Source organism: Macaca mulatta, chromosome 18 (genome assembly GCF_049350105.2).
Source record: "Macaca mulatta isolate MMU2019108-1 chromosome 18, T2T-MMU8v2.0, whole genome shotgun sequence".
NCBI classification, from domain to species: Eukaryota; Metazoa; Chordata; class Mammalia; order Primates; family Cercopithecidae; genus Macaca; species Macaca mulatta.
Window position 1 is genome coordinate 46,062,223 of NC_133423.1, and position 14,169 is coordinate 46,076,391.

General features: G+C 51.0%; 1 protein-coding gene across 1 annotated transcript in view; it reads right to left on the reverse strand.

The window, feature by feature from the left end:
- The window catches only part of ARK2C (arkadia (RNF111) C-terminal like ring finger ubiquitin ligase 2C), a 126,909-nt gene extending 113,070 nt beyond the window's left edge, over positions 1-13,839 (reverse strand). Inside the window, exon 1 of the mRNA XM_015121868.3 lies at positions 13,513-13,839. Coding sequence (XP_014977354.1) covers positions 13,513-13,573 — 61 coding nt within the window. The 5' untranslated portion in view covers positions 13,574-13,839. The remainder of the gene's footprint in view (positions 1-13,512) is intronic.
- Positions 13,840-14,169: the final 330 nt, after the last annotated feature.

A 14,169-nucleotide genomic window follows, 5' to 3' on the forward strand; every position in this document is an offset into this window, starting at 1 on the left:
TTGCTATAATTGTTCCCATTTTACAGATAAGAACACTGAGGCTCAGTTTGCCCCCTGCCCTTTATTTCCCTTACAAAATTCAATGTGCCTCCAAGGAGCAGGCAGGGGGACTCTGTGCATGGCAACTCCCTAGCAGGTAGCCATATAGAACAGTAAGGATAGCCCCTACTCTGTGCCAGGAAGCATTCATGGTGGGTACATTACATCTCATTTAATCCTCACTCAACCTGGCAGGTAAGAATGAGTACCCTTTTCTGCAAAGAGCAGAACCAATGTCCCAAGAGGGTTGCCCACTTCAGAGGGAGGACACGAAGCCCCCAGCTCCCTCGAGCAGCAACCCCTCCACGTGACTTTCTTTCAAGGGGTGGCACGGTGACCCATTGGAGCACTCAGGCAGCTCGGCTGGGCAGAGGGGCAGGAGAGGAGGCAGAGAATATCAGCAGGATGGCCAGGGCCAGGGAATGGCAGGGAGGATGGGGACTGGAATGGAAGGGATGACAATGAAATGAGAGGGCCCGATGCTCCAGAAAAGAAAAAGAAAATTCAGACGAGGGTGACAGCCACAGGACTCTGACATTCACCTCTTGGATCAGATCTGGGCCTACAAGGGAGAGGGGCAGGGAGCAGGGCTGACCTGATCACTCCCCAAGGCAGCAGAGCTACAGTTCTTCCTCCTCGGGGAACAGTTCCAGTCTTGCCTCCTCTGGGAGGCCCTCCTGATTTTCTGCAGGCCTCAGTGACCTCTCCCCGTCCCGTGCACTAAGATACCTCCCTGCTGGGCCACACTTTCTGGCCAGCATGACCACTGTTTGGCCATTCTTGTTACCCGTTCTCCACCCACATCAGGAGTGTTCGGGGGTCTCCCCACTTAGGCTACAGGTCACAGGCTGTCTGTGCCAAAGCAGGTTCTCAGTAACTGCTTACACAATTAAGCTGAAACATGCCCAGCCCTTCCCTGACTGCCCAAGGGCCTGCTTTGCACTCGCCTAAGTCCCCTTAGACTGTCCCAGGCCTGAACAAGCAGAGGTGTGTTTGCACTGGGGAAGTGGGGTGTGTGGTGGGAGTTGGGAAATGGCCATCTTTTGCTAAATACTTCCCAGGATTTGGGGTGTCTCGTACTTTATGAGCATGAGAACTCCCTTTCATCCTCACCTCTCTGTGACACTGGTATTTACATCAACTATTTCCACTTTTTTAAGAGACTGAGGCTCAGAGAGGGCCAAAGTCTTGCAGCTGATAGGTGGTCAAGCTAAAGGCTGCCTGATGGCAAAATCTGTGTATTCTTTGCTACGGCTTAGTTTCCCATCCCCTCGGCCCCCAATCTTTCCTCAAGGAGACCCAGCAAACACAGCCCTTGACCTGCCTGGGACGAGGCCCTAAACCCAAGGGAGTTCTTAGTTTCTGTTCCGGGTGATTTAAAAGTTTTGGAAATAGAAAGCAGTGATGTTCGCACAGCACTGTGAATGTATGTAATGCCACTGAATTGCAGTACACTTTAAATGGTTGAAACAGCAGACTTTATGCTGTATATGTTTTACTACAATAAAAAGAGTCCTGTACCCCCCTCAGAAGATCTCCTTCGCACCCATCGGTGGGGTTCTCTTTGTCTCCTGGCCTCCCCTCTCAGGCTCTGGTTCCCAGGCCTGGCACACGTGAGGATATGCCAACATGTTGAAATGCTATCCCTTTTCTCTATGACCAGTTAAACCCAAGCTGTCCTCAAGCCTCACCCAGTCATGCCTCCCACAAAGCACCCCATAGCTGCCATAGCTTGTGCCACTTACAAATGGCATTGAGCCAAAACCCGAAATGCCCACTAGCCCTCAGAGTCAAGAAACCGAGTTCCAATCCTGACTAGAGCTCCAAGAGCCAGCTCTGACTCTCCAGCCACTGAACAGCTTGGGTCCCCAAGCTCTGGGAAGATGAGGCCTTGGGCTGACCCTGAAGTGTTTCTGTCACTCACCCCGAGAAGGACCCAAATGCCAGAGGAGTGTATAGCCACCCCGGGAGTCAAGGCACAGCCCGGACTGGCATGCCTGAATGAAACATCACTGTATTTTGAAAATTCTGTATTTTCATTCGAAAGTTTATGTAAAATTTGCAATTGGAGGTAGAAGAGTTGCTTGTTTAGTTTAATATAAGCTTCACGTTTTCCCCAAATTGAGACATAAAACTAGAAACCGTGTCTATCCTGCAGCAGGCCCAGGCCCTGTTTTGCCCTCGGAGTCAAGATTCTGCTCTCTGCTGCACACACATCTAGTCCACCCTCCAGCCAGATGCTCCCCAGGTGCACCTGTGCAGGGATGGGCCCTGACTTAGGGAATACCCAGGAGATGGCTGAGAGACACCAGCTGAGAAGGCGGGAACCTGACGCCTCCCTCCTCCTTCCCACCACTTCTCCGCTGGGGGAAACTGAGACTTGTCGGACACCTTCAGGATGGGACTGTGCCATCTCAGGTTGGCATCTGGACTCCTCTCCCACCTTCTCAATCACACTCTCACCGCACCTGCCCGGGGAAGACCAAGCTGGGGTCTGGCTGCTGCCCCCTCACCCCACATGACCTCTCTTCCCTCACCCCCTCCCTTAGTTCCTTTCCTCCTGGCAGGGAGAGCGCTGGACTCTTCTGGTTCCAGCGGGCCCAACCTTCCTTCCAGTTGTCCCTTGCTGCCCTGTCCCTCTGGTTCCATGGCAGGTGGCAGCCAGCAGCCCTGCATCCGAGGAACCCCTGCATCCCAGGCACCCCTGCCCCAGAGCAGCCTCAGCATCAGCTTGGCCAGAAGGAGTGAGGCAGGAGCTGCCTCCCAAGCTCAGCTTCCCTCCCGACACAGCCCTTAGAGAGGGAGACAGGTCTGATGTCCCAATCCGCCCCGAGGGACATGAGCCCACCAGAGGGGAGGCCTAGGCCACAGCCCACCACCCTGGTGTCCAAGATGAGGAGCTCTGGAGGGTGCTGACAGAACCAAGCCAAGGCTCTGGCCCAGCTGCCTCTGCTGTCTCCATCCTCAGCACAGAGCTGGGGACACACACACCTCTGGGCCATGCAAGGACCTGTTCTTTGGGCCCAAGTCCCCCACTGTCACTCCCTCACCTTCCCAGAATCTGACTTTTCAGGTCTGGTCAGAAGTCCTGAAAAGGACTTGGGGGGACATCATAGGCAGAGGGGGCAGGTATGGTCCCTTCCCCTGAGTCCATGCCTGTCCCTTCCAGGGAATGAGCCCACCGTGGAGGCTGAGGTCCCCCGTGGAGGCCAAGATCCGCCAGGGAAGGGCCATCCTTTGGCTTAAGGAAGGCCAGTGTCTCCACGCTGGGGGTGGGAGTGAGCACATTCTCCCATTAGCTCCAGGGAATTTGAGGAGTAGAAGCAGGTGTTGCAGGAGGTGGGTGGTCCTCGGGCACAGGCAGCCCAGAGGGGCCCCCTGAGCTTTTGAGGAGGGGGTGGCATGGGAGAGAAAGGCTGGAGCTAAGCAAGCTGGCTGGGGGCGGAGGGAGAAGGGGGAAGACATGGAGAGCGCCTCCATCCCTTCCCTCCCACTCAGCTTCAGAGGGGGCACAGCAGCTGTTCCAATGCTTCCTGCCCTTCCTTGAGACAGGTGTCCACTGAATTCTCACTTCCTCCCAGCCTCAGAGAGCTCCTCCACCCCCTCTCCACCTGCAGGCTGGTGCTGAGTCAGCAGCCACAGCTTCCTTTCCTAGGTGCAGTGAGGCCAGCACTTAGATCTGAGGGATACAGCGTCATCAGGGGAGGCCAACGTGGGTGACCGTCCCCCTCCCTTGCTGGCAGGGAGGACTTCCTGGAGGGCTCCGCTGCGCACAGTGGCACACCCCAGGGGCATGTTTCAAGGAAAGGACAGCAGAAGGAAGCAGCAGCGTCCGGGGGAATGTCCCGCTCACTGACCCAACAAGAGCAGCGGCACCAGGCTTATGCCAGCCCTGAGCTCGGGGTCAAGGAGCCTTGTGTCTGTGCTTCCACGTTTAGCCCATGCCCTGGATGGGCTACTAGCCAGGCAGGGGCAATTACTGCTCCCTTCCCACCTACTGCACAGTGTGACCTGGCCAGTGGAAGTTCACGTGCCTACTGAGTCCTAAAGCTCATGTGGCTACTCTCCCAATGAAAAAGCAAAAAGGTGACAGGAATAGAAGCTCTTCTCATCACGAGGAAGGCAGTGTTTTAGAGCAGGCAGGGGCAATTCAGCTAATTCTCTCCCTTGGCAGATAGGCAGTGAAGTCGCAGAGTACTCAGGCTTGGCCAAGACCTCACATGAGTAGTTACTGGCAGAGAGGCCATGAAGCCAGGACTATCTCCACTGTCCCACATGGCCTGTCTGAGCGCCACCACTGTGAAGAATACCAGTGATGATCTTCACTGTCGCCTTTGGCTGGCTTCTCGACTTGTTTCCTACGCATTACTTCATGTGACAAGTCCAGTAAGGCACAAGCCATAAGATGTACCCATTTGACTGATGGGAAAACTGAGAATTGATGGAAGGAAACTGACCTGTTCAAGATCACAGTGGAAGTTTGTGGACCAGAATCTCAGTCTCAGAATGGTTTATCCAAGTCGTATTCCTTTCCCCAGCCCTCTCTTATCTGCCTTCCCTCCACTTATTTGGGCCTCTCGATAGAAGGGGCTGCTGGTGGGCAGAGAGGAGTGAGTTGTCACACCTGATCCCTCCTCCCCACGTGGCTGGACAGCAGTCCAAGGGAGGTGGGTTAGAGCAGCACCAAGAGGCCTAGAACCTACGGCATGCGAAGCCAGCAAACTTGGCTGTTGAGCCACTATTCAAGTGGAATATTATGTAGCCATTAAAAGCGGTGCTTGTGAAAACAGCAAAGCAGAATGTGAAAATGTCTGTGACATTAAAGTAAAATAGGAAATAGAGAATGTAAAAAGTATACATATATTGTGTTTACAGCTCCACCCCCTCCCCCCCAAAAAGACAACAAATACATGAACAAAAACATGAAGGCATTTCACTAACATGATTGCAGAGGGATGGACTCCTATGAGATTTTTTTTTTCCTTTGGTTTATTTTCTAAACTTTCCAGAACGTGATTCTATCATCTCCATGAAACAACATAGATACAATTTGTTAAGGCTTCAAGATAATCTAAGAAAAAATGCAAAACATGCCCTCACTTCGGGGATCAAAGCCTCAGGAGGGGGATACCTGTTATTTCTGTGGAAATCAGGGCACAGGCTCCACCTCCCTGGAGTTCCCCCAGCAAGCCGGCCAGGCCTGCTCTGAGACGGCATCTGAGGGTGACAGGACTCTCCACCCTGGGTTCCAATGCCCTGTTCACTTCCTACTCTGGAGAGTTTCCGGTCCACCGTGCACCCTCCCTGTCTCTCAAAGTCCCCTTTTGGGACTTGCAAGGCTCAGGTTTGGGGGCCTAGACCCCCTTGAAGCTTGGCAGGCCATTAGCTGGAAAGAGCCTCTTCCACTGTGGACCAAGAGCCTAGCATTCAGAATCGGTCCCACCGACTATGGCAGGAAAGCAGGGATTCCCTTCTCATTCTTGCCTTGGTCTTGACGAGGCTCCTCGCCACATGCAGGCCATGGCAGGCGGTGCAGGGGGCCATAGTCAAGTGTCCAATCACCTGGGCTTCCCTTCTGGCTTAGCCATTTACTAGCTAGTCAGGAAGGGTGGCAAAGTCTTTCACCACTCGTGGCCTCAGCTTCCTCCTCTGATTCCCAATTAACTCCTCTTGGGCTGTGCCAAGGAGGAAATGAGATAACGGAAGAGAGAGCTTTGAATTGGGAAAAAAACCCCTCCTTGCAGACAGGACCAAACTTGAGATCAGAGTCCCTGTCCTTGTCCTCAGTCCCCACTCCCTGCCGTCTCCTCTCCCAATACACCACTGGCTGGGCTCCCTCCAGTTCCCCCTGCTCCCATGTGTAGGGATAGCCTTTTGCAAAGTAGTGGAGTCCTGGCACTTGCCCACCTTGGGGTCTGTCTTTTCAAGAAAGGCAGAGTTTGATAAAACTTGTTCCATCTGAGATTTCGGGACACTGATTGGTACAGCTCCGGGAGGAGTTCATATGGTAGGAAAGCTTGCTCAAGGGGTAACCTAAGCCGGTAAAAACACATGCGAATAACCTCATAAGAGTTTCAGGCATGAACAGAGAGTTTGTGGGGGACAAGTCATGTGAGTATGAGGAATTTTTATTGTTGAAGTTCATTTCCTACCCCAACCAGGAATCTGTATGAAAAGGACTAGAAGTCTCAACTCCCAGACGTTGCCACAATTCCCTTCCATCTGCCACTCTGGCGTCTGAAGTTCTGTGTGCTTATCTGTACACTAAATTCAATTCTCCCCAAAATGGATTGTTCCTCTCATCTTCCCCATTTGTCTTCATGGTCTTATATTCTCCAAAGCACCCCAAAGACCTCCTGTCCCTCAGCCCCTTCCACATGGACTCAATCCTGTTTACTACACCTTACAGTAAAGCCCCTGATGTGAGCCTTCTTCCCCTCCCCACCCCCCAAGCCTGCCCCACCTCCTCCCTGACCTCAGCCTCTAGCCCCATCCCTCTGTCATCAGCTGCAGAATAAACTGTTTAAACAGCCCTCTCCCCTCAGAGCTCCCAAAGGCCAAAGGAGCCAGTCCAAACTCTTCCGGAGGCCTTCAGAAACTAGCTTCAAAACCTCTTCAAGCCTTTTCTCCCACATTCTCCAGACCTCGTGCTGCTTAACTCCTGGAGTTGTGCTCTGAGGAGAGCCATTCAAAGACAGGACAATGATCCCGGTGCTCCCTGTAGGCCTGCACACGTGCCCCCCAATCAACACACACTCCTCCCTCCTGCTATGCACTCTCTGTTCTTGCCAAATCAGCAGAGCCACTGGCCTTGGCCAAAATCACTCATTCCCTCCACCTGGGGTGCTCTCTCCTCTTCCTCCTCCTCCCTTCTGTATACATACCGCCCTCTAAGGCACATCGCAAACCTGCCTCTGCAGCAAGCTCACCTCTGACCTTATTTGATCCCCTGGCCAGTAAACACCTACAGTTGTGAAGGGAAGGGGCAGCTGTCTGGCACATCCTAGGCACCTGCTGTGTGCGAGGTATCTTCTAATAGCGTAGACACAGCCTATCAGGTAGGTTTCATGGCAGTCATCAGTCATTGTTCAGAGGATGCTCAAAGCAGTGGCCTAAGTTCACCCTTTCAGGTCAAGACTGGGCTAGGACTCAAACCCTGGACTGTTCCATGCTCTTTTATCTCACCAGTCAGGACATTCTGCCACTCATGTGGACATTTTGGCCCAGAACATCTTAGACAGTATCTGGTTTCCTAAGCATTCATCCCTCAACCTCAGCATAAGCCCCAGGAGGGAGGCACTCGGGTCTCCATTTCTTCTGTATCCCCCTTAGCGCAGTGTTTGGCCCCAAGTAAGTATTCAAAGAACACTCATTAACTGAATGAACAAACAGGTGAGTAGGTGAATGAATGAACAACTAGACACATGGAGTACAGGCATTGCATGTGGTTTGGCTATGCGATTATAAGTGTTTGCTTTTGGTTCTTAAATCATCCTGAAACTCTGAGTCTTTCCAAGATAAGCCTCCAATTCTCTTGGAAATATATTGGTTGATCTGTGGCTAAACCATACCGGAAACTAATAAATACTAATTCATATTCATACAGTGTTAAGGCGGGAATTTTTACAAAGCTGTTTAGATCCATAGAGAAACTGGGGCTCAAGTGTCTTGGAGATTTGTGTGACAATTGTGGAGTAGGATTGAGGGAACCAAAGTCACACCCTGAATTGGAGTCAAGGACCTGTTGTTTCCTGCCCTTTGTTTCAGATAAGGGGTCCCTGCTGCCCTTGGATCCTGCACAGAACTATCGCTTCAGTAGCCTAGAAAAACATTAAATCTTCTAATGTGCCACTGCAGGATACTTACTTAAAGATGGGAAGAACAGGGTGGGGCAGCAGATGAGAAAACTACAAAAGGAAGGCGGGTGGTCCAGGCTCTGTCATCTGCACTTTAGGGCCTCAACACTCTTGGTGGTCTTTTCCCTGAATTTGAGTGATTAATAGTATTTGCTGGTTTGTGGAAAATTATTATTAAAGAAAACTCATTAACTTAGTGGGTCTTTCTGATGCTAGTTTCAAGAGAAGTTCTCTCGTTCAGAAAGAAGACTGTGTTCCATCTTACTTCAAAGCCTATGACATAGGATTCCCTGAACTGATGGGTTTTCCAAAATCCTGAAGTCAAGGTGCTAAAACAGGTATGTGTCAGGTGGTTGAGAGAATAAATATAAAGAACAATGGCTTTGTAGTTCCTGAATCGTCCAGTCACCAGGAAAGTCTCCTTAATATGTAAGTGTTTAGTTCAGACAATCTGGTTCAAACATTAAATGCACTGGATCCATTGCTAAAACGTGATTTCCCATTAACCCATAGCTTGCTATATTATTACTAGGTTACTAGCCATCCTCAAAAGGTATTCTCAAACAATTCTGACATACTTAACAAAAATTTAGAAAAATGAAATCTTGGAATTGGTTAAGATTGATCTAACGAGCCACTGTTCTCTAGGGCAAATATGAGAGTGATCATTCAATTCAGGGTAGTTTTACTATTGTTGAGGTTGGATTGGAGTGGTTTGCTTTGCTTTCTAAGTCTCGTGTAAATGAAAATTTAAAAAGAAGAAGAAGAAACAAGCAAAATCTTCAGAGGACTAGCCTTGTAGACCTGTACCTCTCCTCTCTCACAAACTACAGCAGGGCCTCCACTGGGAACATCCATGTCTGTCCATGTGTCACAGTAAATCAGCTCAGCTTTCCCACCCGGGCTGGGAAGAGCGCGAGAACAAAGGGCCAGAGCAGAGAGGGCAGCCATGGGGGGAGAGGAGAGTTGCATGAAGCCACAAAGAAGGCAAGGAAGCGCTGTGGTCAGGCAGGGATGCGCCCGTCAGCGAGGAGCAGGGTGAGCCCGGGAGTCAGTCAGCCCAGGGGAGCAAGGACAAGGCACATTGGCCAAAAGAGGAGCAGCTCCAAAATGATGACCCTTTGAAATAACCGGGAATTTCTTTAATCAACTCTTTTCCTCAGTGTCTAGAATGCCTCATTTAGCAAGGCTCCTTCTGGGCTGAAATTGAATAGGTGTAATTGACAAATGGCTGAATTTGGGTTCCACTCCAAGGGGGAAAAAATACCTCTCCACTGGCTTCTCCAATGTAATTATGGAAAAAAGACGTTTTAAGGGTTCTTTTTCCAACTCAATTTTGGGTTAGGTCCTGACTTTGCTCCTGATCTCCCCCTCCCCCTTCCCCACCTCAACACACACTTAGACAATGGCTGAGATCTTAGCTGTCTTTCTCTTAAGAGAGGCCCTAGGGCCATAGATGAAGCAGCTGTCAGGAAACTAGGCTATAATCAGCTTTAACTGGCTCACAGCCTGCAGAGGGCACAGACCCTCTTATTCCTACAGTAACAGGTCCACTGTTGGCCCTGGGACAGGGGTGGGAGTGGTCTGAGTCAGTTTCTGTTTCAAACATCTTCCTTATCCAGGATCTCAATGCAAAACTTACATTGCAAGTCCTAAAAATTTAAATATGCACATAGAAGAGGGTACTTTAAAATTCCAGATCATGGCTTCAGCTACATGTAACATGTCACCCCCAGCATGATTTATAAGGACAGTAAATCAATGAGACAGCAAACAGAAAAGTTAAAACACAACTCAAAATGGGTTTTTAGGCGAGTCTGAAATGCTACAAGATTGCTAGTTAAGAACAGTATCCCTTTTCTCAACCTAAGTGTTATATCCCCTTCTCTTCACCAGCATCATAAACCCAGTGCCCATGTATCTTGAAAACTAAGATGAAATGTGGAGGCTATTGAGTACACAGGTGGCCAAAGGTAGGGGTTCTCTCTAGGCAGGTGAACTGTTTCAGTGTAACAGGACAACTGGCCCCTCCTATCGCCCCAGACATCTATTGTGAAAAGATATGGACTAATGAGATTAAAGTCACCATATCTGTACCACAAAAAAAAAAAAAAAAAAAAAGTAAAGTAAAAAGAAAAGGCATTCACTCAAATCTTACAATGGGAGGTGGGAGTGGTGGGTGGGTGAGGGTGGGGATAGAAAAGCAAGGGGGAAAATCTAAACAGCAGGATACGACAATAAATGGGAAAACAGCAAGAGAAAAAGCACACTAGGTTAATATAGGAAAACTAGTTCTTTATTGAGAGATTGTATATTAGTATTAGTGGATTCTGTGTGTAACAATGTCGTCATGCACACGATACAAAAAAAAAGGCTGGGCCCACCATGCTTCGGAAGGGCAACAGAACAAAAGCAGCGTACAATGAGCAGATGGCCCGGGCTACACGACCACAGTACGTTTCAGCAGGGTAACATCTCTAACCGAGCGCTGTACATTGTCAACTGGGGGATGTAAAAAAATACAGATCATGCTTTAGTTTTAGTACAAGAAAAGGTGAAAAAGATACACAACCAAAAGGATATTTGATACAGAAAAAATTACCCACAAAATAAGAACAGGAAGTAATTCAGCACAGCAGAACACGCTACCCCTGTTTAATGGAAAACCATTTTGCTGGGATTCTTTTTTCTTTTCTTTTCTTTTTCTCTTTCTTTTCAGATTGCCAAATGGCAGTCTGGGGAGGCTATTTGGGACTTCATTTTGGAAGGGCCCTCAAAGTAGGGGCCTTATTCTTTCATTATTGCTGCTGTTTTGTTTCAGTTTTCAAGCAGGTCTGGCTGGCGAGCAGCAGAAGGGAGCCGGCTGTTAAAGGGGCAGCTCTGAGGGCCGGGGCGGATGTCCAAAGATGCTCTTGACATTGTACAATTAAACAATTAAGACACTATGGCCACGGCTCCCATTTAAGCCAGGGACCTTGGTGCACCAAGTTTTCAGAGGCTATGGTATAGCAGCAACTGTCATTTCATCAAAGATTTTTTTAATACACATGTTTAATATTTTTTGCCTCCAACTAAGTGCAATCCTCAGTTATGCCTGGGCGCTGCCAAGAAGCTAACTGACAGCCACCCAGATAACTGAAAAATGGGGTGCTGCAGCCTCTAAGCCAAGGCAAAAGGAATCCACTTAACAGGGATTTACAGTGCAATGTACTCGGCTAAACAAGATGAAGATACAAAAATGGTTATTTCTCTACATCTATTCTGAAATGGCCTACATCCTACACTACTACAATGGAAACTAAAAAGAACAGATTTAAGCTGGCAGACTCTCTAATAGTTTTACAAGAAGATTGTGGTTTAGGACCTTGTTGAGTTAAGCATTAGTATCCTCTATCGGAAGGTCATGAACTCTTATCACATTGTGCTAAATTTTACCCACAGACCAACTCACCCCTCAGCCCTTGAATTTCCTGTGGGCGTGTTTGCCACGAAAGTAAACTTTAACTGATGGGCAGAATTTGTGTTGTTGGATTTTTTTTTGAGGGGGGAGGGGCAGTGAGGGAGAAAGTAGTATTAAAAATAAAATTTAAAGGCAGCTGAGCAATTTGAATTTCAAAACATGGAATCAGCATCCTGCAATGGTATTTAGAGATTGGTGGTATTAATGAGGATGGTAATGATTTAATCAGGATAATTATACTTTCAGGCTCAACATCCTTCTTAATCATTTTTGAATTTCTGCCTAGTGTAATGTTCCACACCCGTTTTAAGAGGAAATGCCAAGTAATAAGAGATAATTGTGTATTGAGGGAGGGGGTGGCATTTCAAGGAGATCGCATCCAGCCCCCCTCTTTCTTCCTCACACACCCACTCCCCCTCACCCCCATGGCTAGGCTGGCCTGAGATAGGGGATACTGCCGCTTAAATAGCAATGCCTTCCTCAGATGGAGACAGGAAATGGTTAAGAGGGTGTCACAATACAGCTAAATGCGGAGGCAGAAGGGTCACAGCGCACACAGCAGCGAGTTGACCATTCACTGAGCTACACAATGAAGAAAAAAAAAGATTTGATAAATGCAGAATGTCATCATTCTATCATCACACAAAAAACTGCGGTTCAAACAGGCCTAAGGGGGCCAAGCTTGCCTTTTAGGTTCTGGGGAGAGGCGCGGGGCTGGGGACAGCTGGGCTGGATAAAATAGGGCTGGGCTTTCCTTTTCTTGCCCAATCGGGCCCCTGGGGCGCACTAAAGCGCTGGCCCTGCGACCCCACCCCCCACCCCGACTTGGTAGAGGAGCCCTGGTCGGCCAAGGGAAGACATCATTCTGTGTGTGAGGGAGTGGGGAGAGGGGGAGGAGGGCCTGAGCCAGCAGGGATTTAAGCAGACGTGGAGTGGGAGAAGATAGAAGAAACATTTCCAAGACGAGAAATGTGAGTCCAGAGGCAGAATACAAAAAAGAAAAAAAATGAATCTAAATGCATCTCGGATTTGCTTGGGAGGTGGGAATTTTTTATTAAAAGAAAATGAAAGAAATGTGGAGTGGAGGTGGGGAGAAGAGGGGAAAATCAAGCTATTGTTGTAGCAGAATGTGAGGGAGAGGGGATGTGGGGAAAGGGGACCGTGCAAACACACCCCATTTATCACAGTTAAAAACAAAGCCCGCGCCGGCCCGCTGCTTTGTCAACCGCTGCCCGGGGCAAAGGCCTGGCGTGGGGGCAGCTTCCCACCTCATCCTCACACACAGCGCAACACCCAAGGGCCGGACGCCCCGCTCCGGCCGGGCCCAGAGGGGCACAGCAGCGCAGGTCTGACTCTCCGAGGCGCGCGCACACACACTCGCACACATGTACACACACTCACATACATACACACACACACACACACACGCCCAAGCATCTTGAACCCGTGGATGCAACTGTCATACAAAGATAGTTGCGGGGGGCGGGGTGAGCAGGGCAATAGCACAAGGGCGATACACAAAAAGGGTTAAAGGGGAAAAAAGGATGGGATGGAAAATCGTGCAAGTGCCCAGGAGAGGGTGGGGGGCTGGGGTATGGGATAGGGCAGAGACCCAGGTCCCAGCTAGCCAGCCATCGGTACTAATTACCAAAAAATTACCAAACACACATAACACAAAACACACATATACCTCAAAAAAAGCAAACCACTGAAAACCAAGCATGCTCTCGCGCCCGCTCTCTCTCATACACACACACACACACACACACATACATACACACACACACACACACACACACACACACACACACACACACACACGGTCATGTATCTTTCTCCTTTCGATCATACAGGGCTAGGTATTAGGGGAAGGGGCTGTGATTTGGGGGAACCACGTCCGCCGCAAAGAATAAAAAATGGGGCTGGGGAGGAAGGGCCCCAAATTCGCCAAACCCTAACTTCACTACAAAAGCTCCCACGAGGGCGGCCGCCCCCACCCTCGGGGGTCCCCCTAAAAGGGGGTGGGGGGAAGCCACCGCTCGCCCTGCGTCCTCGCGGGTGTGCCCTGAGCCCCCGGCCGCCCGCGGCGCCCGCCCCCGCCCCGGTGCCTGCGGCGATACACGCTCCGAAGCAGACCCCGAAAGGAAAAAGCGATACCTCTGTTTCGCACAGAGCCAAACACTGGAAGCACGAGATAGCCGACGTGGACCAGGACCATCCTGGCTCCTCGCGCGGCGGCGGCGGCGGCGGCGGCGGCGGCTGCGCGCGGGCCCTTTGTGGCGCGGCTCCGGGGCGCGGGCGCGGGCGGCGGCGGGGCTGCGGGAGCCGCCGGGGCGGGAGGCGGAGCGCGGGGCGCGGGCGGCGGTGGGGCGGCGGCTGGCGGGGAGACAGATGGCCCATGGAAAGACTCCCTTCCCGGCCCCTCTCGACATTCAAAGGCGCTGGGGCCGCAGCTGCCGCCACACAAAGGCGCGCGCAGCCAATGGGAGCGGAGCGCAGCGCGGCGCGGCCTCGCCGGAACCGCGGGGGACAGCGGGGACCGCGGGCGCGCGGGTGGCGGGGGGAGGGAGCGGTGACGGCTGGAAGGGGGCGGGCGGCCAATCGCCGCGGCCCGCTGCGGGGCGAGAGGGAGGGGTCAGCCCCACGGGACGCGTGGAGCCCAGCGCGGGTGCCTGGCCTCCCGCGGGCCGGAGCGCGCGCGCGTGAAGCGCCCCTGCACAGACATGGGCGGCGTGAACACGGAACGTGCACACATGGAGAGGGACGTGCACTCAGACATGTGGAGGTGCGTTCGTTAGTGCAGAGACACGGGCA